Here is a 27,273-nt window from a genome sequence, read left to right on the forward strand (position 1 = left end):
CAGGGTGGCTCATTTGTCAATGTGGCAATCAATAAATTCGCGAACAGGTGGAAACTCATAACTGCGACTGCAGCGGCTTAGGTTCCTTATACTTTTTAAGCTTTTTTTGTTGTATGTATATTGTTTTTTTTTTTTTTTTGGTTTCACCATCCAGTTGCACAGTAGTCGCGGCGATGAGGGTTCACTTGCTGTCCAAAGGAATGACGATCCTCGTCTCCTGGCGATGCCAACGAACAGGTGATCCGCAGTGCACAGTGCTCTTTTGTTATTAAGTTGTTAAGCTAAATTATTGTTTTTTCCCGTTGTTTATGCATTTATTGTGTATTGTGTTTACCTCCTCGCCACTGGCGACATTTAACAGCTCGTGCATTTATACCTATTAACAAGATATCGAGCACGCGTGTGCAATAATATCTAAATGTTAACACAAATGACTACATGGTAGTAGCTAATTCAATATATGTTTTTGAGTTTAGCCAATGTGAAAATATTCCCTTTTAAGCAGGGGGAATATGGTGGAATTTTTATTCATTAATAAACAAAATTATTATCTTATTTAGTTTAGCCAAAGTTCCCATAGTTTGTTATATTTAATTGGGACTTTGATAAAATATCTATTAATTATAAATTCTTGGACATTTTACATTGAGGCACAGATCATTTACTAAAATACAAGTTAGCCCATAAATAAAATGTATGCATATTTGGTGTAAAAACTTGGCAGATAACCATGTTGCATTTACGCGAAAAAGAAAAGATAATTGCAAAATTTACCCCTATATTAAGTGGCAATGGGAGCGCACCCTTGTGGTTAAAATAAAATATTCTGCAGATAATGAATTTCGATTAAAACGAGTTTGCTTCCGACCAAACGATAAGTCCTTGACGATCGCGAAAATAATGGTCGAAAAAGTAACGTGTCAATTGTTTTGTTTTATAACGTGAAAACGGTTTTGTATGCGAATTCATTTGCATTAAATTGGTAGATGGAATTATCGCCATATAAATGGTGGGAATAAAAGTTGTCAGCAGACTTACCGTTGCTGGACACTGAAATTGAAAAGAAAGAAAGGCAAATTAATATAATATATTTACTTATTTTGTAAGTTACTAATCCAATAAAAATATATTCATAAGAAAGTTGAAAACTTTCCTTGTTTATAATCGCTAAAAGTCAATGAGACAATTAAGATGTGAAGCCAGTAAGAAAGTGAGTTGAGAAAAAAAACTCTGTGAAATGGAGTACATAATTGAATACGTAATGTCCGGTATGGAATCAGTTCAGGTTCGGATCGATAGCTGATTTAATTGTTTGACTAATTGAGAGATTTTTTACTGCCCCACTGGCGAACCCCCAAGATGCGGCATTATTTGCTCCATTTGGCACTCGGTTAACTTAATGACTTGATTTGCCAGACTGATGAGGTGCGGCTGATTAGCAAGCACTGGGACAGAAGTTGGAGCTGAAGCTGGGAAGCTCTGAGATCCAGAGATCCACAGACAACCGAGTACGTGCAGCAACGTGGCCAACATCCTGACCAACATCGTCTGATCGGCGACAATGACTCGCCATATATGCACTATGCACTGCGAAGTCGCAAAAAACCTTAAATTTCATGCAGAATTAATTAACCGCGGTGGCTACTAAACTACTGCACTCCACTCATTTCGTGTCGCCGCCGCCCAAGTAGCGTAGTACTTTTTGTGGCTCCATCTTCGTCTCCAGCTCCCATCTCTCGATTACCTTCTCCTGACTTCTGACTCCCAACTCCGGATTCCCTTCTCCTGACTCCCAGTTCGATGTTTGATGACCGGGCAGACAAGGCTGGAACACACAGAAACGCTCGACCAGAGCGGTCTGGAATTTCATTGAGAAACGTGCCCTGTACGCTGAGACACCGACTGAACTGAGGTCGTGTCCCCGCCGCTTTGTCATGACCATCTCCACTTGCGGATGTTCGGGAGGTGCACTGATAAAAACAATTACCCACTTTAATCTGTGTCACTGAGAACTAAATCTCTAATACATAACTAGCAATTCATGAATGAATGAAAAGTGGAAAGAGTTTAGTTGAAATTAGCTTAGAGCTTACAGAAATTACTAGAAATCTCTGTTTAGGGAAAAAGGTAACTATACAAGCCATAGTTTAAATAATATCACTTAGTATTAAAACAAAGCTTAACTATTAAAAAAATTACTTTCCTGTTTAAATAGTTATCTCACTACTTATGCTAACTAATATCTGCCAAAAGAAAGTACTATAAGCTATATTTTGACTAATAATTTGTGACTTGCATGCCTTTACTAAGAGTACAAGCAATTTAGATGCGATAAAATCGAAAAGTTAACATTCTTAAAGTATTTTTTTGAAGTGCACGTCTGTATGCATATGCCGGCTGCTTGTTTGCCAGCGAATCTATGTTGTGGCGCCATTAGCTGCCCCGTGTCGCAATTTAATTACAAGCTCCGTCCATCCGGGGACATCGGTGAGATTTATGCAAAGAATATGGACTAAGCATACGCACCGGGAATGTCTCTTCGGGAGCAGAGCCATAGAACCAGGAGCAGCAGCTGGAGTAGGAACTGGAACAGGAGTGAGAGCCAGGAGTGGGATCAGAAGCCGTATCACAGCGCTGACATCACGATGCAGTTGCATTTTCCCCCTAGGGATCCGTCGCTTTTTTGATGCACAACTCAATTTGGCCGCCAGATTGGCGAGTTGATGACGCGCGCAGTTTGGCCTTAATGCAGGTTGGCCGAAAGGGCCAAGAACAGAGGGCCAAGGTGGAGTGGAGTGGCCTATTCAAAGATATTAAGACGAAAGCACTTGTTGCCATCAGCGCAGGGAGCTTCTTTAAAATCGAATCACGTCCGCCCAATTTTTGACCAACTCAAAAGGCAGTGCAAAACTCACAAAACTGGCCAAACTCGAAAGCGAAAAACGGAGAGTGAGACGGAAAGTGGACGGATCCTGGAAAATTTTAACTCCCTTGTAGGCGATTAAGTTAAATGCCACTAAACTAATTTAATAGCGATTCTGAGTGCATTCGACGACGAGTATATATATCCAGCCGACTCTCTCAGTAAACTTGCACCACATTTTCGCTGTTAAACATCTTGTAGTTTCGTTGGTCCTTCGAGTCCGCGTGCCCCTCATGTCACGTACGCGATCTTTGTAAAATAAATACACTCGACGCCGGGCAGATTGCTTTCCTATATGGAATTTAATTTGCGCTGACCCAAACATGTAATAACAATGCAATTTCAAGCGCAATTTTCCATCGCCCATCGCCCATCGGCCGCAAGTAAATCAAAGTGAGTATTTAATAAAGCGCTGGCCATTTTCCCGGTGGCATTCCTCATGTGCATGTACATTTCCATTGGCGACGACAGATGGATGCAGATGTAGATGCAGATACAACCAAGAGAGATATAGATGCAGATGCAGATACAGATGCAGTTAAAAATACAGATACAGATGCAGATACAGATACAGATAGAGATACCGATATTCGCAACCGGACATGCACGTCTCGTTATGCAAAATGATGCCCCGGCAATCCGGGGCAGTTAAGCAGTAAAGTTAGCGTTTATGGTTTATGGTGCCTATGATCGGAATGGATGGCGCTTAGCGGGGGCAACCTGTTGCGACTGTTGGGGCGCCCCATGGATCTGGGCATCGTAAAGCCGGGACACACATTCGGCATGATTAATTTAAGCACTTTTACGAGGCCGCTCTTCATGGCGCTCCTGATTTATTGGCGGCCAGTGGGACGGCGCTGCTTTACGATTGGCCTCAAATCGGCTCGAATAAAATCGCCGTACGCTAAATACTCCCATTTCCATTCAATGGAAATATATAGAATCCTACTCTTTGCCAATTGGTTGAGTTCTGTGCGTAGTGCTAGCTGGTGGAACTTCTAATTTCGATTTTGATTGCCGATCGCGATGGCTGCACTCGAACATGGCCCAATGAGGAGGAGCTGGTTGGCTTGGGCCAGAGATTTCGTGTCTGGCAGCTGGCGCATGTTGCCATCAGACGCATTTACTATTTTGCATAAATCATAATGTAATCTGCATCTGGAAATGAAAACAAACCGATGCGATGCGAGGCGAACTCAAGCGAAAATGTCCAAGCGTTTATAATTAACTGCGCGGCCACAAACCGAAGACATTTGCAGGCGACATGCCGGGCCCAGTTGTCCAGCTGCCCAGTTGCCCAGTTGCAGGACTCTTCTCGGTTCTCCAGATCCAGCCAAATACTTATGCTTCCCTACACTCCACACACCATACACCACACACCACCAGCATAAGCCCGAGCCAAATCGCAAGTTCCTCAATGAAGCCTGCAGCTCCACAGCATCTGCCCAGAATTCGACAGATACTCCTACAGCCAAATCAGCCATGTGTCTGCACTGCGAGAAAAGAGGCCTAGGAGTGGATGTAGAAAACTAATTTACTACAAAATATGTCCTTTATCCTTTCAATATATTAGAATGTTTAACAAAACTTTTGCAGCAAAAAGTTTATAAATCAAACCACCAATGATTTCTCTTTTTTGATTGGCACTAAATACTAAATCCCTTTTGATGCAAAAAAACATGTTAAAAAATTCTTAAAAAATATACATAGAATATAGAAAATTATAGAAATGTATAATTACTAATTCTGCAATCAATTCATTGCCCCATTTTTATCAGTGCATATGTTTCGGCACAGGCGGTCAGCGAAGAAGAGCAGACCTCGAAGAGATGGGGGCGAGCTTGGAGTTGGGGAGTTCGAGATGCGGAGATGTGGATGAGTTGGGCAGCTTGGGTGCTGGGGGAGCTGAGGAGCTGGAGTCGCCATACGCAGGCAAATGAATAACCCTCACCTCATGCGCAATCGCAAAATCGCGAAATCTACGCAGCGCGCGGTCATCGGGCGCCTGCCAAAACTACGGAAAATAATTTATGCCCCAGTCGACGGACCGCGGCAACACATTGGCGCAACATGCTCCATGCCCCATGCCCCATGCTTCATGCTCCATACTGCGGCGGCGGCAAGGTAAAGTGGCAGGGGCACAGGCATATAGCAAACTGGCAACTGGCAAGCGAGATCAGCGGGTCGGATGTTAGCCGCAGCGAGGCAACGGCCAAAATTATAAATTAATGAAATTTATGCACAATAAAATTGCAAGCGAAATTATTGATGCAGTCGTTCACGCTTTAAATGCTCCCTAAATCAAAAAACGCCTCAAAAATTATTAATATGGCCGCTGAACATGCAGCCAGACAATCAGATGGCGCTAGGCAGCCGCAAAAACAACAAAAATAAATATACAAACTAAAACAGCAGAAAACAGCAAAAAAAAAGTATAAAAACATTAAACATTAAACAGCGCTGAATGTTTGTGGCTATGTACATTCGTACAGGCAGAAATGTACACAGGTATAAGCGCCGGATATGTTAATCGGTAAAACATGCTCCTCCTCCTGCCCATTCCTGCTCCTGCTCCTCCTGCTGCTGCTCCTCCTGCCGCTGCTCCTCCTGCTCCTGCCACCATTATCCATTATACACATCGTTTAGCCGATTTGTGGCAGGGTCTATCTTGTACTTTCCCTAGGTCTCTTTAATAAAAGTGGAAGTGCTTTAAAAACTACATAGGATATGACGATTTCGTATATGTACATATATAAAGTGAAACGAATTTAATTACAGCATTTTGATTGAATTATAATACTCATAAACATATCTTCTCCAATATTAATCATTTGTTTACATAATTTTAGTGGTAACTATTTGTTTAAATGTAGCAAACCATATAATATAATAAATTGTCAGTCCATCTCTTTTTGAATGATAATTAAAATATATATAGCTACTTTTATGCTCTTTTAGGACGCACTAAAGTTCAATTTTAGCAGTTTAAACTTTAAAGATCAAAGTGTAAATATTAATAGGCATTTTAAATTGATTTTAGAAGCTGCTGCTAGCGAAACGATTAATGTCCACATACATATAACAAAAAGATGTATATGCATATAAGCTCACAACAAAGCCCTTCAGAAAGATGACACAATTATAAAAATTAAAGTGTAATAGCGCATTAGCCTTCTCGGAAATCTTCAGCAGATAAATGCGCATTACAAGCATAATGTTTTCATTTTGTGGCCAAAATGTAAATTAGTCCCTCTTACTACTGACTGTCTGACTGCCTGACTTACTGATAAAATAAATTGTCAAATTACACACAACAGATAGATTTCACGCCGCATTTTAAATTTTCTTACCCATGGATTTACAGGTAAGATTTGGTTTAAGCCAAAAACAGCTTTATCTTATCGCGAGTTTTTGGTTTTGGGTTTCCTTTTTTTTTTTTGTGAAGCGACTAAATGGAAATACTTATTATTCCACGAACTATGGCTATGTAAATTTCGCTTCTCACATGCGTCTCCATCAGCCACCAACCCCATACCAAAAACCCAAAACCCAAAGCCTTAACACAATCTGAAAAAAAACCTAACTCAAGGGTTCCAGCGGCACAGTGGACCCTCGGTTTCGTAACTTACGCAGAAATCTCGAAGGTCCGAGGTTCGAGGTTCGTGTTCAAGACAGGTAGCGCTCTATTGGGCCTATATCAGCGGGCTAAAAAATTAGTTCCTCAACGATGACAAATTAGACGTCATTAAGAGTGAGCGGGCCACAGTGACCTCATCTCATCCTTTCTGGGAAATGAAAAATCCAAAAAAAAATTAAGAAACTGCTTGAGGAACGTGCAACAAATGGGCATGGCTGGCCATCCTAGGCATTCACAGCGCGTGGAACTGTTACTCCACATTATTTATGATAATCTCTATTCTGTGGCATGCCCAGACCTCCAACTCCAACTCAAGATCTCAGATCCCAGTTCCAAGTTCCCAGTTCGAGGTGAGCCAGTAGTCAGTCAGCCAGTCAGTGAGTCCGTCAGGTCATTCTTTCATTTTGGAGCCACTGGCGTTGCGCATGCGCATGCGAACATCACATCAAAACTTGGGGCACTGCGTGTGGCCCCCCCAAGACTGGATTCGTTGGATACGTTCGGTTCCTTCGATTCCTCTGGTGCCTCCCATTCCTCTGGTGCCTCCGATTCCTCTGGTTCTCAGACGCCGGCGGCCTTTACCTGTTGCCAGATTGCCAGCCACAGGCATTACGGCTCCAGATTAATGCGAAGTGACATGTTTAAGTAAAAGATCCAGAAGCTTATCCGATAATGGCCACCATATTTATTAAATGGCGTATTTAATTTGAGCCACTGAACATGGCATGCACAGTAAAAAAGTGGCGTTTGTTGTCGTGAGGGAAAGAAGAATGTAGAAGTAGCTACTTCAGCTAACAGGAATTGTTACTAACTTGAGTTTGAAACCACTGAATTTCTGATCAAACTTAATGATAAACTTAACTTGGAAATTCTTTCCAAATTTTAGCATGTATATAAGTACGTAATAAAGATGTGTTTCGTCTGTCTGCTATTTATCAAGATTGCCATAAGTTTTGAAGGAAAGTTAATTGGAACTTGAGATAGTCATATATGACTACAAGTTTCAGTACCTTTTTCTTTCATAACTTAATATTATTCCTTAATCATGAATATCTGCCCACCTATTAAAAAGCCGAATAAAATATCGCTTTTTTCAGAAGCTTCTTCCTTTCCATGTATTTATTATCTTGGCTTTAGATTGCAATCTCTTTTCTTTTCGCTCAGTGTGCGACTGTCTAGGCTGCAGGCATAATTAACCCAAAAACGTGGCACCGTCCTTAATTATTCTAGGCATATAGTAAAGCCATAGCAGCAAATCGGGGGGGCAAATCGCAGTTATCGGGGTAACCGGGGCACCTCAAAGGACCCAACACAGGCTCACGAGGAACCAGGGACTTTGGGGCTCCTGCTCAGACGACACGATTACCCTTAAATAGGCCCCACAATAATCATTTGTTTCGGGGCCCCAACAATGCGCTATCGATAGCGGGGCAACGCAGAAGCCACCAGAGTGGCCCAGCACCACCGAACCACCGAACCAGCGAACCAGAGAACCACCATGCTCATGACCAAGTCGCCACCAGGCCACCACCGTCGACGGCCTGCTCTTCTTCTACCTCTGGCCTTGTCGTTTCCGCTGCCGATTTTTAAAGGTTGCTGCTGCTGCGGCTGCTGCTGAGGTTGCTGCAACTTGTGCTGCCAACTTCTGGTTGCCAGTTGCAAGTTGCCAGCTTTTTTTTGAGACAACACGAAGATTAGCATGCGTGACTAACAGAATTTTGTTATTCGCGGCCGAGACTCCGCTCCTTTGCTCCCTTTTGCGAGTCGTGCTGCAAGCGGGCAGCGTCCACGACTCCACCATCGTAATCGTTTGTTAATTTTGCTAATTAATTATTGAATTCTCGATAAGCGGCCATTGAGTAATTGGCGAATGCTTAATGAAGCAGCCGCGATTAACGCCAGCTGCCGTGATTAGCTGCAGCTGAGTAAGAAGATACTTTATGAACTCTGCATTTAAGCAAAGAAAAGCTACTTAAATCTTTGATATTAATGAGTGTGGTCTGGAGATGGAAAATCAGCGTTTTCTTCAAGGTTTTCCGTACTAACTGGTATCAAATACAAAGATGTATAGATCATATATAGTATTAGTATGAAACTTCAATACAATAAAACATTTTATGTTCTACGAAGTTTATGCTTTCTATAAACTTTATATGGAATTCTTTTTCGAATTATACCAAAAATTCCTAATTACATATAGTTAATTGATTTTACAATGGTTTTCAGCGTACAATTTCCGTTGCAAGTTCTTTTTTGCATAGCTGGTCAAGAGTTTTGCCTTTTCGATTTTATTTATATTATTTGGCTTTTTGGGCAGCGTAACCTTTTTCTGTTTGACAAGCAATTGCACTCAGCCCAAAAATGTAGCACCACAGCTTTTATTTCTCCAGCAGAGGTTTATTCCTGGCGGAGATGGCTTCTCAGCCTGTGCGATCGCGACCCGCTGCATGTCTCCAATTTTTTTGTATTTTTTTTTGTTTTTTTCTCTTTGTAAGACCCCAACTCCGGGTTGGAGTCGCAAAGTCCAGGCTCCAGTCGCATCGTCCTCATCATCAGCTCCATCTGCATTCGTCCCGTTCGCACAAAGTTTAGTTTCGTAATTTATGATGTCGCTATCGCAGCATCAGTCCAAGGATTTTAGGTAACGTGCGAACCCCAAGAACTCCAATATGAGCAGGAGGATGATGGTGACGACGATGAGGATGAGGCTGAGCATGAGGTTGCCCCTGGAAGGCGCAGGCAAAACTATTATCAGAAGTTTTATGTAAATTTTTAAGCATGTTGCCTGCTGCTCCGCCAGCCTAACATCGGAAATCTTGGGTCGGCAGCAGCAGCGGCAGCGGCAACTGCCACAAGTTGCGAAATGTAATCTTTTGTCATCATGTTTGACAGCAACGGTTGTCGTCCTACGCATCCAGCACACCTGCCTGGGTTCCCTCATTAATTATGCACAAGTCCCTGTGCCATTCAGCACCCTTTCTTCCTCTGTGAGGAGGAAACCAATTTCATCTGTTTCAAACTATTATATAATTGTGGAGGATTGGTTGAGCGAGGGAAATGGTGACTCTGTCAATGGGCCACAAACTGCTCTTTAAAGCTAGTTTCAGTGGCTGCTTTGCAAGTTCCAGCTCATTACGACGTGAGAAATATAACTTCATTTAACGATGCCCCCGATAATTACCAATCATTTGTACTTTTTCAATTCATTTGACGCGTTCCAGCCCAGCGAATTAATTACTTTTTGGCCACAGTCGTGGACTAGGCCCAGTTCCTTCGGCAGAAAGCAAGGAGCCAGGGGTCGTTGAAAGGATGGGGGCTATAAATAATTGTTTATTTTTTTATCTCCCAGAAGTAAGTAAATAAAAAAAGGAGTAAATAAACAAACGGGCAAAACCAATATGGGCGTACCGATGGGCGGTCAGCGATTTCTGTACTGCGTTTACACTACACGGCGAACGGCGAGTGCGGAGTCAATTTGAAAAATCGATTAAATTCGAATAAATGTTGGCGAATGGGCTTAGTCGGATTTAAAAACTCATAACAACCAGGCAACACCTCCTTTTGTCCGAGGTGTATACGGAACAATGTGTGGGGTAACCAGCTTCTCCAGCCCGCTGGCAATTTTCCTTCTTTTATTTTTGTTGTTTAGGCTGGGTTTGGTTTGGTTTGGTTTGGTTTGGTTCTCAGTGTGCAGTATTATTCATATTCATTTTGCACAATTTATGAGCAGGCTGAGCCTTCTGCGCATTCGCTGGCATACGTATTGACAAATTTGCAGGGCCCCACTGCCACCGTCGCTGACAGGCATCCGGATTGCGAATGGGATTGGGATTCGGAATGGGAATGGGATTGGGAGTGGGAATGGGAGATGGGCCAGGCTAAGTATCTGCGCTTGGGGATCGCCATTCACCTTTGGACATTGGGGAATCGGGGAATCAGGGAACCAGGGAATCGGAGGATCGGGGAATCGGAAATCGGTAGCTGGCGCTAGTACATGGAACGGTGGCACTGGCTGCGACAGGAACACGGATTCTCCCAAGGCGAAAGCTAATCAATATACATACGTTCGCCTGGCTGGGATCGGCGTTGATTGCTTTGCCGAGGTGCTCACACACTGGCCGATATGGATGCACTGGCAAAAAAAAGCGAATAACAAAACCACATATTCAGAAGTGGCACTCAAAAGAAACCACACTTTCAAATCAAGTCCACAGAAAGGTGTTTGAGTTAAATAATTATCTTATCATTCCTTGGATTTTAAAGTAGTCGTAGTTCTTCTTCAACATGCAAATCAATATTGTTTTGAATACCATTTATTCGCCCGGTGCAGTGGTAAACGATATAATCCCTGAGATACTGCTGATTTATTTTCCGAGTGTAGAGATAATCGCACACACGCTATTCCGCCGGTTCATGCCATTAAACGTGACAAGTTGCATGTCCAAATAAAGCAGCAATGACCTCCATCAAACCGATATCGCAGATCGACTGACCGACCGGCTATGGGACCATCAAAAAAAAAAAACTTAAAAAAAAAAACAAAAAACGGGGCGTAATAATCAAAAGGATCGTGTTTAATAAAATGCAAAGCGTTCGGCGATCGCCTTCTACTGCCTTCTCGGGCGATTGTAATCAGTTCAGATCGCTTGGCCAAAAGGAAACAATGGTCATTCGGCAGCCAGTCGTCAATCAGGAATGAAGAATCAGAAATCAGGAATCGGGAATCAGGAATCGAGAATCAGGAATCAAGAATCAAGAGTCGAGTATCAAGAATGAGGAGTCAGGAATCCATCTTCGTCAGCCAGGCGAGGCGATTGTCTGCCGGACTTCTTGGTGGTTAACATGGCGCCTGAGTTTGTCGTTTTGGGAATTGTCAGCGGATCATCAGTCGGGATGATCATCAGATCGTCAATGACTTTGACGCTCTCCACTCCTTTGTCTGCCACATCCATTGTTCCTCTTTTTTTTTTATATTTTATTTAACTTCCTTTTTTTTTACCTGGCGACGGCGGCAACTGCGGCAAATGGATGTCCGTGGCCGGCTCATGAAATGTCAATCAAGTCATAGAAATCGCATTGCTGATTGACTATGCGAAAGTAGGTGCTCCTCGTGGAGGAGCGCTGAGGATCCAGGATGGATCGAGTTTGGGTCCACTCCAAAACAATTCAATTGAGGCAGCAAATAAATCACGTAGAACGGACTCAATGATCGTGGACCAGAGCTTTGTGTTTGGTTTTGGTTTATTTTTTCTTTTGGTTTTTTAGAGCTGTGACAGATCTCTGGTAGGTTCTGTGGCAGGAGGCAAAAAAACAAAAAAAAAAAAATGCACACGGCTACAGGCTCCTGAGATTCTGTTTTTTGTGCCTTTTTGGTTTGTTTTTTTTTCTTTGTAGAAGTTCGCCACAGCAGAACTTCGTTTTGGGGGCTTTCGTAGTAGTTATCTGGGAAGTTTTTCGAATGTCGCTAATTTGACGACTGCACGATTGCATCAAGAAGATGCTCGCCGGTCGAGCAGAGGACGTCTCTTCAGTCTGGACGAACTCCCGCCGATGCATTTACAGATAAGCTCAATTTCGTTTTTGCTGACACTTTACCGGCGGCCCAAGGAGCGGAGATCGGTGAACGGAGAACGGAGATCGGCGAATGGTGAACGTAGCATTGCCGGGATTCACGTTTTCGAGACATGTCGCCGATTTCTTCGGATGGCACAAAAATAAGAAATTCCACTCCCAGTCCAGTCCCAGTCACGGAGCTAAACACGCTAAAAGACCTCTTCTTCCTTTGGGCCCTGGCAACTCCTTAATGGTCATAACCGTTCACTCTCTACCTTTGAATTATACATCGCATTGGTCATAACCGAGTGTATATCCTTTGGTGGCCAAATCACTGCCTCCTACATTGGCAAGTAAGTTGCACTTAATTTCGACTGTTTCTGTGTGCAAAGGGTATGGGCAATTCGACTTGGCTGAATGGCGAAATTACCAACGCAGCCGGCAGTAATTGTGAATGACAATAATTGTGGAGACAATCGGCAGTTCGGAACCGTGTAGAGGTGATTTTGGCCACATTCTGCCCAGGAGACATCCGTTGGAACGTGCAAGATGTTGGCGCCAACAGCGCCACCCAATAATGCCAGTGAGATAATAATAAAGACGAATTCCACCGTCGAATGGGGAATGGTGCCGAGTGGTCAGGATGCAATCACCACTTGGCATGGAATGACAGTTAAAGAGCGCTTTCGAGTGGACAGTTACACATGTGCGCCGTGGCACCAAGTGGTTTTTAATCCTACTACCTAGTTCTTATAGTAGATATCATTTAATCATTTAACCTTAAGAGCCATTCCGTAAAGAGTACTTCAATTTGGTAGTGGAATTATTTATAGCAATGCATGTAATCACTGCAACCTAATCGCACAACCCACACAGGAACCAAGCCAAGTGAAAGCTCATGACCCAAATCTGGAAGCGACTTCAAAGACCATCTACAACGACAATTAAATGCGGTTTTATGTCCGAGTACATCACTTCCAGCGGTGCGGAGTGATGGCCGGATGACATGACCGCCACTGCCACTTGGCGGTGCCACTAGTAGTGCTCTTTCCCAGAAGGGAAATCCTTTCGCATGTCAACTGCCAGTATTCCCGGCACTTCGTTGTGAACTCTAAACTGCAGAGTAACTAAAAATAAAGCAACCGTTCGGGGGAATATTTTGATGACATTTATGCGTTATCCACGTCCAACGGCGGCACAGAGCTCTAATTAAATTTAATAGCCGCGCAGCGACATAAAATTGAGCCACCAACGTGGCAGACGTCGTAAACACATTGGATTTGATTTCTGGAAAGGCTTCAGACTTCAGGCTTCATTCATTTGACGTTTTCGCCGGTGTTTTTGTTGATTGAATTGTCACCTCGATTTAATGACGCCCAGGGTAAGTATCTTTCACACAAGCCGCCGTTTGATGTCATCCCACCCGGAATCGGGATTTTTGGAATGGGCCAATCATATGGCACTTGGCCAAAGGCGCCACCAATGCCGCTGACACACATAGACACCACTATTATGTGCTGGAGGGGATCCAGAAGTCTGAGTGTGCCGCAGGGACTGTCAAAGGTGTCAGACGTTTTATTGCCTTGCGGACGACCTGTTGAAAAGTTCATGGTCACGATGTGTGGAGTGTTCCGAGTGGCAGACGGACTTTGAAGATGCTTCTTAGATCTTGGGCACTTGGCACTTGATGGCACTTCATGCGTTTTGCACCGGTATTATTCAATTAAAAAATGACATCAAATTGGTTATAAAAATATCAAAATGTGTACCAAAGCTATTTACAGTTGAGCTCCTTCGAAATATAATTCATTTATAAGCTTGTGAATTATTATATTGTTTTTTTTTTAATATAGAAAAATGTGTAATAATAAAAAGAGATACTTGTATTTAGAAAAACCATTTGTTTGCCCATTTTATTGCCCAAAATGCCAGTACGTATTTTATTGCCCAAACACATTATGGCGGCACACAGAGAGCGGTGGCTAGCGATTGCGATTGCCTGCAATGTAGTCGTACTCAACTCAAATATGGGCTTGTCCAGCCGCTTGAGTTTGTTTGTATCCCAAGTTTAATTAAATTTCTGGCATACGACATCAGCAATCAAGCACTGGCAACATGGCATCGGCATCGGCCATTGCCATTGGACTCGGAACAGTCACCATTGCCGCATGGAACACCATGGGTTAGATGCACAGTCATGGACATGACTCTGTGTAAACGGACATGCACATTTGAATTCGGTTAAATAGTCCACCTGGGCATGCCATCCGCATCCACATCCACAAGTCCACAACTCCACAACTCCACGTCCATCGCAGAGCCAATCCAGAGTGCCTAATGTCGTCGGTTTGGAATGGCATGGGCTGATGGAATGCCCTTGTCCGGGCATGGAAACCACATGGCTGAATGTATCAGTATGTGCATATTCAAAACGCCAGTCGCTGCTAATATGTAGTAGCGGCTTATAAAATGTTACAAGTTTTGTATTAATTAAAAACTTCGGCTCGTGTGTGTACTTTTACCAAGTTATATATATTCTGTTTTTTTTTTTTTTGCTTTTTCATTTTGTACCCCGCTCCTTTGCCCACTCAGGTGTTCCTCTATATAAATACACACATGTGGGCTTTGGGCTTTGGTCTATTGTTCGCAGTCCACCCGATTTTGGTAGGGCGATGGGACCGCCCCAAAATAGACAAGCATGCACCGTTTTGCAATTTCAGCTTGTCCACGTTGCCGGTGGTGGTGCCGTGATGTTGCCGCTCTACTGTTGGGTTTCGCCTCCACTTCCGGACTCCTCCGCCGCATCCCCTCCAGTTGGCCAACCATGCATCCATGCCGTAAGCCAGCCAGTCCATTTGTCCGTCCGTTTGTCCGTTTGGCCGTCCGTTTGGCCGTCCATCCATCAACGTGTTTGACCTAGCCGGCAATTCGGTTTGACATGCGGGTAAATTGAATTTTCCTTGTTTCGCATTTGTTTCGAGTTGTTTCTTTTTTGATTTTGCCCCGTTGTACGAATTACTTATTCAAATTAAAAATATTTTTTTTGGTTTTCTTTTTTTTTTGCCGTTTTTTACACCCTGCCGCCGGATGACTGGGTGAATTTTTAGTTGAAGTTTCTCCACAAAATTCTCGCCCATTTATTTACATACGCGTACATATGTAAATGGTCAGTGGCATGTGAGTCCCGGACTTTGTACATAATCCTGTTAGCATACAAGTGTAACTGAATCCATCTGCATAACTTTGGGCCACCCGACCGATTTCACTTAGAATTTAATATAGCTGGTTAAAGCCATAAAATTGAATAGAAATTGTTTTTTTGAATTTCGAAACATATAAACTTTTCAATATGAAATCAAATATTTTTTTTGCACGTAGTGACGAAACGCACCACGAAAGTGTGGAAAGCAGAGTACTATAAAAACAAAAAAAATTGAAAATCTGCTTTGATGGTCTTATCACAACGAGTTATATACCAATGTATTGCACAAATTCATTTTTAAGTAATAATAGTCGGTAATTTAATCTTTCCATAGAGCTCATTAGAGAATATCTTTATCTAAAAGTGCAGCGATTATCCGCACGTGAACATTTAAAAAGCCACAAGATACAACCGCTTTTTCGGCCATTCACATTCATCTTCGGCTGAATGAGCAAAACGAGCAGCCCGAAGGAACTCGAGGCATTAGGTTAAGTGGCAATCGTGGTCTGATTTATGGCTATTTCCGTCTCGTTGCGATTTCAGTGATTCAAGGAATTGGAAGCGCCGCAAATGAGCTGCCAGTTGGCAGTTGCTCATCCACAAGGCCTCCGGGGTGCTGGTGGCTCACACATTAATTGATTGCACTTATGGCCCCCAAGATTCAAGAATCAAGATTCAAGATTTGCATGTATGTACATATGCGATTGCGAATGCGTATGCAGAGTGCGGAATTCATTATTTCCGGGAACAGTGCATTTGTACGGCAATTAGTCCGCTTGCGAACATAATATACCACGCCTTCGCCATCTCCAACGCCTTTGCCATCGCCTTTGCCATCGCAGCAGAGAGACGTAAACCCAGGGGCCCATGTTCCACTGCGGACGACATAAATCATCTTGCAACGGGGCCGACGCCCCAGTATCATCATCAGTGCTGGATATATATGGCTATATGTGGGACATAAATACCCGGGGACGTACAAAACTCCGAAAAACGCTGTCTAATTGAGAGGCACCACCACACCAGAGGCAGCGCAGCGACGAACACGGCCAGCAAATCTGGCGTATCGCATATTGAGTTCTCACACTGAGCCCGCTCGAGAATCCCCCAATCCTCCTGCCCCTTCCCATTCCCAATTCCAATCCGAATCTGGAGATGTCGCGAGCGGAGCCATATTTCCATGTCTCATTTGCGGCGACCCCTCGAGAATTACAGCTCGATCTTTCCCCAATTTTTTGAAGTTTTTGAGTGGGGTCACACGCACGTCATAAATAAGTGTAAAAAACTGGTCTAGGGCTGATGGACCAGGAAATACCCGGTAATGAACTCCAGATATTAAAAGCATTTAGTGAAAGTGTTGGCTAGGACACCTAATTGTTAAACTGCACATATGAAGCTACAATACAGTGCTAATTATATAATATGTACAATAGCTTAGAAGGAGCTAGGAATGCACATAAGTTTATAGATATTTTACACATATTCTCTGGTCCAGATTTTATACACCCTATGCCACTAAAAATAGTCTAGTTATCAGAAATGAAGCCCTTGTTTTTTATTATTTATGATACTTTAAAACCAAATTTCTCCATCGCCATAAGTTAGGGGAAAATTCATTCAGACAGTGTCAAAACATTTTTGATTACCAACAATTAACAATTTCTAAAAGAAGCACAGGTAATAATTTTTAGAATCCCCCTTTGGAGAAAACTTAATAAATACGAATAAATCAAAAGTTATCTAAAAAATACAGAAATATGTTAATTACTTTTAGGTTTTAGGATTGAACGAGCTCAATATAAATATAAAAGGTAATAAATAAAGGTAAAATATGATGCATTTAAGCAACTATTTCTTAGTAATAATGTATAGTCATATATTTGTTTATTTGATTAAGCAATCCGATAAGTGAATAATACAACAAGGAAACTTTTTGATATGGATTCCCTAAGCCTTTCCTTGCTAATTTGGTTAACTTTTAACGTTGAGCAATGACAACATTTCCTTCTTATAAAACCAAGCTGCTGCAGCTTTGATGTTCTATGTCCTTGTATATATCTTTTATCCCTTTGCTGACAATTAGGCATTGCAAATTGCATTCCGGAAAACAGGAGTGCGAAAAAATGCGATTGTATCTGGCGCCTGGAGATCTTCAAGTCCGCTCCTCATCCGCGATCTCTGCGAGATGATCACTCGTCAGTTGTTACCCAATGCCAGACCATATATCTACGCCTATGTCTACGCACATATCTACGTCTATATCTATGTCTACATCTGTGTCTATATCTCTGTCTATATCTATGGCCGATCGCAGTCGTGCTCACGCCCACTTCTTAACATGCGCTACAAGTGCTAAAAATGCTGAAAACATATTTCACAATTAATTGTCGCCCGGCGACTGCTGTTGTTGTTGCTTATTTAATTTATTTTTTTTTTGTTTTTGTTCAGCTCGCTATGCGACAACCGCCCCCCGCGGGTGCCACGCCCCTTCTTTGTGGCCGGTCCCTCAGTTGTCGTTATTATATTTCTCCTCGCATTTTTAAGTGTTGTTCGACATGGCAAAAACAACGCGTTGCTGCTTAATTTGTCGTAATTAATGCTTATGAATAGTTTGTACTTGTCGCATTTGTTAGAGTAACGTGGGTGGAAAGTGGCTAAAAGGTGTCTTAAAAGTGGCTAAAAGCTGGCTTAAAAGGTGGCTTAAAAGGTGGCTTGAAAGGTGGCTAAAAAGTGGCCGAGGAATCTTAGAGAGTGTGGCTTACCTGCAGCTTAACCAGTTCCGGATACTCGCTGGCCATCTTGGCCAGCTCCTGGTAATTAGCCTTCGCCATGGAGACGATCCACTCCTTTGCCTTGGGATGCGCCAGTGTGACCTCCGGTGAATCCTTCTCCTCGATTAATTGCTGCAATGGAGTGGAGGAGAAGAGCAGAAGGTGCGCCCGGAGGGGCATAAATTAATTATGCATGTTTCTGCCACTTTGTCTACGACTTGGCGGGGGCGGGGTCGGGGGGCGTGGGCGGAGGCGTTGTACCACTGCTAACAAAATAAAACAAAAAATCGAAAAGCAAAAAAAAAACCAAAACGAAAATGAAAAACATCGGCACGAAGCGGGAATAAAACATAGAAAGCCCATTGAGAGCATTAACGCCAACACAGTCGTCGTCTCCCGGAATATACGATTCTAATTTACCCACTCGCACACACGGCCAACATTGCCCCACAATCCCAGTGTGTGGCATCCACTGGATATGGCATATGGGCACATGGGATATGGGATATGGGGCATGGAGCGGGTGGCTTTAGAGCAGGAGGTGCACTTTCAAAAATATCTAGTTTTTCCTAATTAGATCGAGCACGAAGAGGCGCACTAATCGAAGCCAGAAGGGAAACGCTGTTATGCGTTGAAAATTTAACAAGAATAATGCCACATTTATTCTAATGACAGAACTTGCTGTTGTATTATTGAATAATCAGGTATTTGATTTAAATATTTCACTGTAGATAAACACAAATTAGTTTGAAGTAAATGGATGAAGATCAAGAAGGATATTCCAGCCAATGTAACTAGCAACCAATCTCTTTAAATAAACCTTATTCCAGTTACTTGATTTGAAACTCCAGCTAGAAACTCCAACGTAAGAAGTTAAATTGGAGTTACTACTTTCAAGGAGGATTTCCATATCTGCTCAGCCCATTTTTCCGAGTGTCAAGATGGGATGCCCATGAAGTGGGGGTTGGGGATGGAATTGGGATGTGTGTTGTTGCGAGGGTGTAAAAGCTGGATGGTAATTATGCTCACGCATTCGACGGCGCCATCGCCATGTTCCTCCACTAATTATGAAGGTAATAATTTTTATTTATTAGGCGCGTGCTTAAGGCAGAAAGTGCGCTGAGCATCTCATCTCCCTCTCGAAAAGAAAGTAGTAGATGTTTTTTCGGTTCGGTGATTTACAGAGTTTTTTACTTGCTCGGTGGCGGTGGAAAGACACACACCCGCAAAAGTCGGGTGTGCTGATAATGAGCCCTCTAATGATTTCCGAGGGGTTGGGGTTTCCGCGGCTGCAGGAGGAGTGTATGCTGAATGCTTACCAAACACACACATGTGCCAGCGACAATAAGAATGGAAGCACCCGACATGTGTGCCTCATATTTACGAGCGCACAACACATTTTCGGCAACTAATTATCCATTCGCGTAATGTTCGCGGGCCGTACAAGCTGTGCAATCCCCGGAATCCCCGGTAACTCCGGAATACCCAGAATACCCGCTTCCAACTTTCACCTGAACAACAGCACCCACTCCATGCCACTGGGCCTCTATTATCCTGGCCCATCGTAACATAGCTAATAAATACAACGACATTTGAATGCCGCATTTGGCCGCAGGATGCGCAAAACGCGTGCCAGGACCTCCGTCATCCCCTGCACTCTATTTACACGCCACTTGACTCCTGGAGAGCTCACGTTTTTCCAATTACGGACGCCTGTTTTTCTGCCCGCTTTCCCAGGTAAGCGAAGGGCAGTCGCCATTTGCAAAAACCATTCTAGATATCGAAATACGGACGAACTGGAACACGGATTCAGATGCGGGATTCGGATGCGAGATTCGGGATTCGGGCATTTGAGCGAGCGAGGCGACAGGCGTAACAGGAACAGAAACAGCAGCCGAACATCATAAAACAGTACAAACACTGAGACGCAGGCCCTCTGGCCAAGTGGCCATGTCAATGCTAAACAAAAGGGCCCAACCCGGAACAGAACCCCACCATTCGGCAGAAAGCCAGACCCACCGAACCGAACTGAACTGAAACGCCCACCACACTTGGGAAAAACAATATGATGGCCAATTACGGAGGTAGTAGGTAAATATGAAGTACTACTGCATAGATATTCATGGTTTGGCAACATTACTCTCGATTGGTATTGTATTTAATTCAACGATTATAACGATGAAATGCAACATCATTTCTGTAGGAATTCTAAAAACTTCCAAAGTGAATAAAGGTTTCAATATAGAAAAGAAAAATTATAAGAACCAATGCTAGTTTTTAGGAACAATGTCATTACTTTTGGGACCTTCCTACGTCTTTCATTTATTTTATTTCTAATAAAACAAACATAAATCCTTTAAAACTAATGATGTACATTTTTCCGACTGCAACCCGCCACCCCGAAGGATCCCCCATTTTTATGGTATGTTGCTTTTTTATGGCTTTGGAAGGAGACAAAATAAAAATAGAGTAGAGAAAAGGGCAAAACCCAGAGCAACTCGGACTGGAACTCCAGCTCGAACTCCAACTTTGAAGCCGGGACTTGGGGACTTGGGGGTTGCCCTTGTCTATCGTACAGTACTGGCCACCCAATTCATCCCGCTCCCCAATCGCTTGTTTGTTGGCCAGTTTTCTTATGTCCCGTGTCCCTTTATGCCCGATATTATATCACACAGCTGGCCGTTGTCCTTTGCCAGGATGTGGCCATGGCCATGCGCCCAGGATACAGGCAGTGTGGTAGCCCGGACGAGAGGATACGATATGGAACTGGGGGTCTGGGCCATGTCCCTTCAGTGTTTACGTTGGCCCGGCGAGTCTTACCTTTGCACCGATGCCACAAAATGGTCGTGTTTCCATTGCCAGGATACGGGCTACGGACTACGGACTACAGGCTACGGGGAGGGATTCAACTCCGTCCGTTTTTTGTCCGTTTTTGTCCAGGGGAGTGGCTGTGTCTGTGGCTGAGTGACTGGGTCTGGGTCTGGGACTGGGACTGGAACTTGGGCGGCGAATGGGTGGGTATTGTTGCTGTTGTAAATTTAACCGCTTCGGGACACAGTCCGTTGTTGTTTAACAGCAATAACAACTTTTGGTTTGTTTCCTTACATTTTTAATTGGGTCCTTTGTGGCTGGCATGACCGTGATGAGAATAGCTTTGCCTAACTAATTTCTATTGCTGCTTATTGGCTATGTTAACATGTTTCACCAACTTGTTCCATGCAAAGGGTTCGTTTCGCCGCCCGCCCTCGTCCCAGCCACGCCCCCCGATCCCAGGGCAACCGACCCCGACCCCGCCCACTGCTCCCATTCCGCATTTCAATGTGGGTCGCCTGGCAGTTTTATATGCACTCTGGGACTCCGGAGGAGCCCTCCTATTTTTAATAAGAATATATATGCGGTCTGTTTGATGCTGCAGGCGGACTTTTGGGCGAGGAACTTTGCTTTCGGACAATATTTGCGATGCCAAAGGGACTTAAATTAGATTCACAGAACATCAGGCAGAGTTTGCATTAGTTTTAGTTTGATGGTTGAGTGCGAAAAAGGTGTTTGCTTCATGATGCTTTAGCTGGCTTTCGAATTTTAATTACTTTGATAAAGATTTCGATTGCCGATTTCTGCAAAAATTCTCCGAATTTCTAACATTGCTAATTCAGTTAACAACACGATGCCTACTTTAAGATTTGAAGGCTTAGCTGGAATTCATGATAACTTTACCCTTGAACCGAAAAGTTTATGTAGTTTCCCGTTAGCCTTCTAAAATTTCATCAATCAAAAGCAAACACTCCGGCTACATTACTACTATCAATATTAGTTATTTAAACAAAAACAAAAAAAATGAAAAACCCATTTTAAATCCGCTTGTTGTTTTGGGGCGTAAATTAATCAATCCTCTGCCATCGCACAACGGTGCTGAGTGAGCGTACAAAATGCAAAATCATCGGGCTAATTAAAAACGATCGAAACGAATTTAATTGATCAGCTAGCTGAGGCTCCTCCAAAATCCCATGGTTACAGTTGCAACGCCAAAAATTTCACGGTACATCATGATGGATCTACTTCACTTTACTTCACTTAATTCCATCGGCTCCCCACTTTTTCAATCCCACGAATCCCATGAACTAGAATGCCGCCTTTAAAACTCCTGGGGAACATGAAGATGATGAGCCACTTTCTTTTCGTCTAGCGATGATTAGTTAGTTTCTCTGATGAATAATAGGGAAAAACGGGCATCCATCAAACCTATCCCAATATTGTTTACAACTGAATTTTAATAATTGCGTGAAGACGGTTGGCGCCATCAGAAATGCTGGTGTGCGTATGTGTCTTGTTAGCGAATCAATTTGTTAACAAGCTGTAAGCGCTTAAAACGCCACAGATACTTTCTTTATTCTCAGTGGTCCAAATAGCAGCTATCAACCCGATCCGTATCAAGTGAATGATAGCCCTTCTTTTACCGAACTCATGTTGCAGACAAATTAATAATGACTTGCGAAATAATGGCCAAAATGTGCCTATGCCAAGCAATTCAAGTGAATTCATTCATTCAAATGAAGTATTCATATTTTGTATGTTTTCTAATAGTGATTGTCTTTCAACGAACTTTAGACAATTTAGTTTCCATGAAATGTGAATATTTTTCAAGAGTTAATGCCATAAAAAAATCCCCCTTTGCTTACATTTAATTTAGACTTAATTTGGATATTTTTAATTTGGCTGCTTTAAAAGTGGGCTGCGTAAATCCGGAAACATGAAATACGTGAGAAATTCAAAGTTGCGGCAACGTTGATGCTTTGAAACTGATTTCCAATATAAGGACTCCATGTCCGAGTGTCTGTACAAATAGGCACTTAAGTTCGCTTCCCGATGTTTTAGTGGGTATTTTATAGCATCTGACGTGCCGTTGACAATCTCACTTTGATGTACATCCACTGCTGCGGAGCATCTTGCTCTAAACACGATACAATAGATACAATATCCCACTCCACAGATATGGGATACGGATGCGGATGCGGATGGGGATGGGACCATCCGTCTCGCAGACAGATTCCAGATTCGGATGATTTATGCACTGGGGATATTCGTTTTCAACTCTAAATTGCGTGATTGACAGGCCTAAGTGGATGACAGTTGTTTGACAACTCGGCCCAATTGCACTACTATAGCTTGTAACATTAACTAAGGAACGATTTTTCCGTAACGCTTGACAAATTCCACTGCCACATGCTCCCCGAGATTGATATTTCTAAATTAGAGACTCGAAATGGACACGCTACAAATTATGTATGTATGTAGAGTGGATTTTGTTGAAGTGCTAAAGGTTTCTATTTTTCATCTATTTTAGTTGGTATATTATTTTGAAAAATTTTAGCTCTAGATTATTCGAAAAGAAGCAGCTAAGTCCCTTAAAACATGATTTAGTTAGAAATAAATAATATACCATGAGCTTAAATTCAAACACTATAAAAAATTGCATATCATTGCACATTTTTCTGAGTGTTTGCATACCATTTGCTGGCCGCAAAATTTCTCACGTAACTCATACTTGGCATGTCCTCGATGTGTTTGTACACATAATAGGCTTTTGGGGCATCAAGAAAAATAAAAAAATGAAAAGGCGCGGGGGAAAAGAGCTTGCAAAGTGTCGTCATGGCCAGTTGATGGAACAAAGTTACTAAACACATCGGACTCGGGCGGGAATCGAATTCGGAATCGGAGTACATGTGTCCGCACATGTACGTACACATGTCGGGCATCAGCTCGCCAGCTCGCCAGTTCTCCTGCTCTCCAGTTCACCAGTTCTCCTGCTCTCCAGTTCACCAGCTCTTGAATGCGCGGCAACAAAAGCCGGGACAGAAAAAGTGGACAGGAAGGCGGCGGCAAACGGAACGATGCAGGCGCATGTAGTTTTATGAGACTTACATTTATATTGTCCACTAATAAAATTAATGGATTTATTCAATTCGGCCTGTGCTGGTGGCAATTCGTGACATGGCTCTGGGAACTGACAGACACTTGGGTGACCGACCGACCAACCGACCGGCTTAGTTCGAGCCAGTCACTCTGACATTCTGCCCATCTAGCTGTCCGCCAGCAGTTCCACTTGAGGTGGCCCAATGCCTGGGACAGCCACTGATGCATTGACAATAATTGCTCGGGGTTTCCAGGGCCAGCAGATCTAATCTGACCCTGATTTGTAGCGGAATATCAGCCAGTTCTTTGTTGCCATTCCGTCATATGCTGTGATGGGAAAGCTACTACTGCTTTCAATCACATTCTACAGTGTATATACGCTAAGAACGACTTCAGGTTGTCTAACTAAAACTCTTATCACTAAGCGAAGAATTCGGTATGAATAATAAGAGTCGTTCCTCTTTGGCTTAAACAAAGGCAGTGAGTAGTAGATACGATCCACGATGGAGTGAAAAATAGCTGGTTAAGTGGAACTACGTCTTCAGACATTTCTGCCCGCCACAGTGGACACTTCTATAAAAACGTTCATAGCTCTGTGCTAATTAATCACAACTAAGCCGTGCAAAAAACGTCGCATATTTGAATTCTCTTGGAGCGAATCTTCCCACTGACGCACAGGAAGTGGAACGAATTGGGGCAGAGCTGGGAGGGAAGGGCCCTAAAGACACCCGCACCCGAGACGAACCCTTTCCATTGCCCATTACCCGCATGATGGATAATGCCGCGGTTAACCGGAACCGGTTCTGAGGCACTCACCTTCTCTGGCTTCTTCTTGGCTGGCGGCGATATGATTTTAGCCTCTTCTTCGGACGCCATCCGGTTGAATTTGCGCGTGGCCTCCTTCACGCTGATGGGATTCTCGGCCGCATCGCCCTCGGCGGAGGCAGCAGTGGGATCAGCCATCTCCGGCTTCTCGATGGAAGTGCTGGAAGCCGAGGAGGCCTCCGAGGAGAAGGAGAAACGAGGTATGTTCTCCTTGTTCTCGATCACATCGATGGAATTCGATCGAGAGGATTTCTCCCGCTTCTCCTGCTGATCCAGATCCTCGGACTTGACCGATGGCTGCCGCTCCAAGCGGGCGGGCTCAATGCGCTTTATGGCCGCCGTGAATTCGTCCACGCACTCCTGGTAGTTCTCCTGGTGCTCCTTGGCCATGGAAACCGCTGGCGGCGAGGTGACCATGGGAGGGGGCTTATATGGCGGTGGCTGCCGCATGGGCGAGTCAAAGTTCAGGGATGCGCCGCCGGGACTCGAGGGCTCCGGAATACTGGATGCGGCGGCCACCGCACGCTCCACAACCTCATCCGTGGGGCATTCGTTCACGTATTTCTTGCGCAATATTAGAAACTTCTGATTGTTCTCGTTCTTAATGGTGGACAGCAGTGTGACATAGGTCTTGAATCGCTTGCGAGCCTCATCTGCAATTAATCATGGGAACATCCAATTCATAACCAAGTCTCTATGGGGTTTTCTTGGCCATTCAACAGGTCCCAAAATCCGAAATCCAAAAAGACAAACACAAATGACTCACTTTGCGACTGCGGGTGAGTTAGGAATTTCTTGAAGTGCTTCACCAAGGCGTGATTTGTCACCTTGCACTCGTTGGCCAACATGTAATTGCGGATCTCCGCAATGGATAACTCCTTCGGCAGCTCCATTGCACTTGGAACCTCACTTTAAAACACTTTTAAACACGAAATAAATAAAAAAAACACAACAAACAAAAACATTCGACCAGGGCACTGTGCGCACTGCGATTGTTGCATCCCTCATGCTTCGCGGAAAAAAGCTCTCTGATTTTGCTGCATGACAGAAGGCTGGTTGGCGGGTAACTCGTAAATTGAAATGATTTTTCCGAATCTTTATTAATTTTAATAAAATTAAATGCTAAACTCTAGTACATTATAACAAGGAAAGCATTTATAGGTTATTTTAACTTTATATGACCCAATATAAGCAAATTGTTGAATTTTGATATCGATTTAGGTAAATAACCAGTACAATTGTATCATTTCGAAATGTTAAACTTTTTTATTTAAGAACATGTAAAGTGCAGTTTTTCATGTTTTTTTTAATGATATATTAGGTGAGTCATAAATTAAAATAATAAAAAAAAGTATGAAAAGATTATAAATTGTGAGAATATACATATAGCCACAGAATATTGATCAATTATTCTCTTCAAAATTTCAAGCTGTAGGATAAGTTAAAAAACGCGGTTTCGAAAAGAAAATGGCATCAATAAGCTTGCTTAAAAATTAAATTTAGCTTTATTTATTTTGCAAAATGTTATGATGAATGTTATTTTCAAGAATGTACGGAAAAGTAAAAAGCTGATAAGCAATGGTGAAATCCCTTCGGAAAGCTAACTTGTAAATCAAAGTGGTAGTTAATTTGCACAAAATTTAATTCCACTTGAATCCATCTGCTTCGAAGTAGCTTCCAAGTAGCTTCCCCATGCAAAGAATTATTAAAACAGTTCCGAATTAATTCCTGAGACACAGCCGAATGTAAATTCAGGGGCGGATCGGGCGGAAAAAGCTTCATCCAAAATCCCCATCCACATACCCACCGAAATCGGGGAGTTAACTATGCAAGTACGTGTATGTGGGGCACAGACCGAGTTGATTTCCATCTCAATTGGCCAAAATGGTACGTTGGGGCTGGGTTTGGGCCATGTATGTGTGGCAATTTGTTGAATCGACGTCATTTATCATCCGCAGAGCAGAGTTCTAGCCGAAAGGAAGCCACAGCCGATGACAGTGACAATGGCGCATCTGGATACACAGATTGGGATTGTATCTTTCACTTGCATTTCAAGATGCAAATGTCAAGACGTGTTGTACTCTGGATTTCCATCCCCTCCCACCTCCCACCTCCCACCTCCCCCTCTCGAAGGATTCAATTCCAGAATGCCTCGATGGCGCAGATGCGCACTAATTTGTATGCCCGCACTCTTTGGATTCGTTTTCCGTTGGTTAAATGGTTAAATGTATCTTGGCAGCCTGCTCGCCTCATAAATGTGCCCAAATAAATTACCCTTATTTATCATTTTATTTGGGGTTCCATACAAAGCCGAGTTTCGCCACGAGCGAAGAAAGTATATAACTCATGTTTGTTCAAGGTATTTGCCTGCTAATTTGCTATAACATAACAAATTCACCACAATAATACTTAAATAAATGAAGACCATTCTTTGGAACAGTAAACTGGGTAA

General features: G+C 43.1%; 1 protein-coding gene across 1 annotated transcript; it reads right to left on the minus strand.

Moving 5' to 3' along the window:
* Positions 1–831: 831 nt before the first annotated feature.
* LOC120448753 (ankyrin repeat domain-containing protein SOWAHB-like) lies at positions 832–25,815 on the minus strand. The gene is made up of 4 exons (XM_039630937.2): positions 25,588–25,815; positions 24,813–25,474; positions 18,078–18,218; positions 832–1,050 (listed from the first exon to the last, which is right to left on the minus strand). The coding sequence occupies exons 1-4, from the start codon at positions 25,712–25,714 to the stop codon at positions 847–849; spliced, it is 1,134 nt and encodes a 377-aa protein (XP_039486871.1). The 5' UTR covers positions 25,715–25,815; the 3' UTR covers positions 832–846.
* Positions 25,816–27,273: the final 1,458 nt, after the last annotated feature.

The sequence above is a fragment of the Drosophila santomea genome, chromosome 3L (assembly GCF_016746245.2).
Source record: "Drosophila santomea strain STO CAGO 1482 chromosome 3L, Prin_Dsan_1.1, whole genome shotgun sequence".
Taxonomy (NCBI): domain Eukaryota; kingdom Metazoa; phylum Arthropoda; class Insecta; order Diptera; family Drosophilidae; genus Drosophila; species Drosophila santomea.

What these genes read in the sequence shown, in the direction of transcription:
- LOC120448753 (XM_039630937.2), bottom strand. Translation starts at nt 25,714, where the DNA reads ATGGAGCTGCCGAAGGAGTTATCCATTGCGGAGATCCGCAATTACATG. An exon ending in AACTCACCCGCAGTCGCAAA is followed by an intron (nt 25,475 to 25,587) that starts GTGAGTCATTTG and finishes GATTAATTGCAG; the next exon opens with ATGAGGCTCGCAAGCGATTC. An exon ending in CGGAACTGGTTAAGCTGCAG is followed by an intron (nt 1,051 to 18,077) that starts GTAAGCCACACT and finishes TTTCAATTTCAG; the next exon opens with TGTCCAGCAACGGTAAGTCT.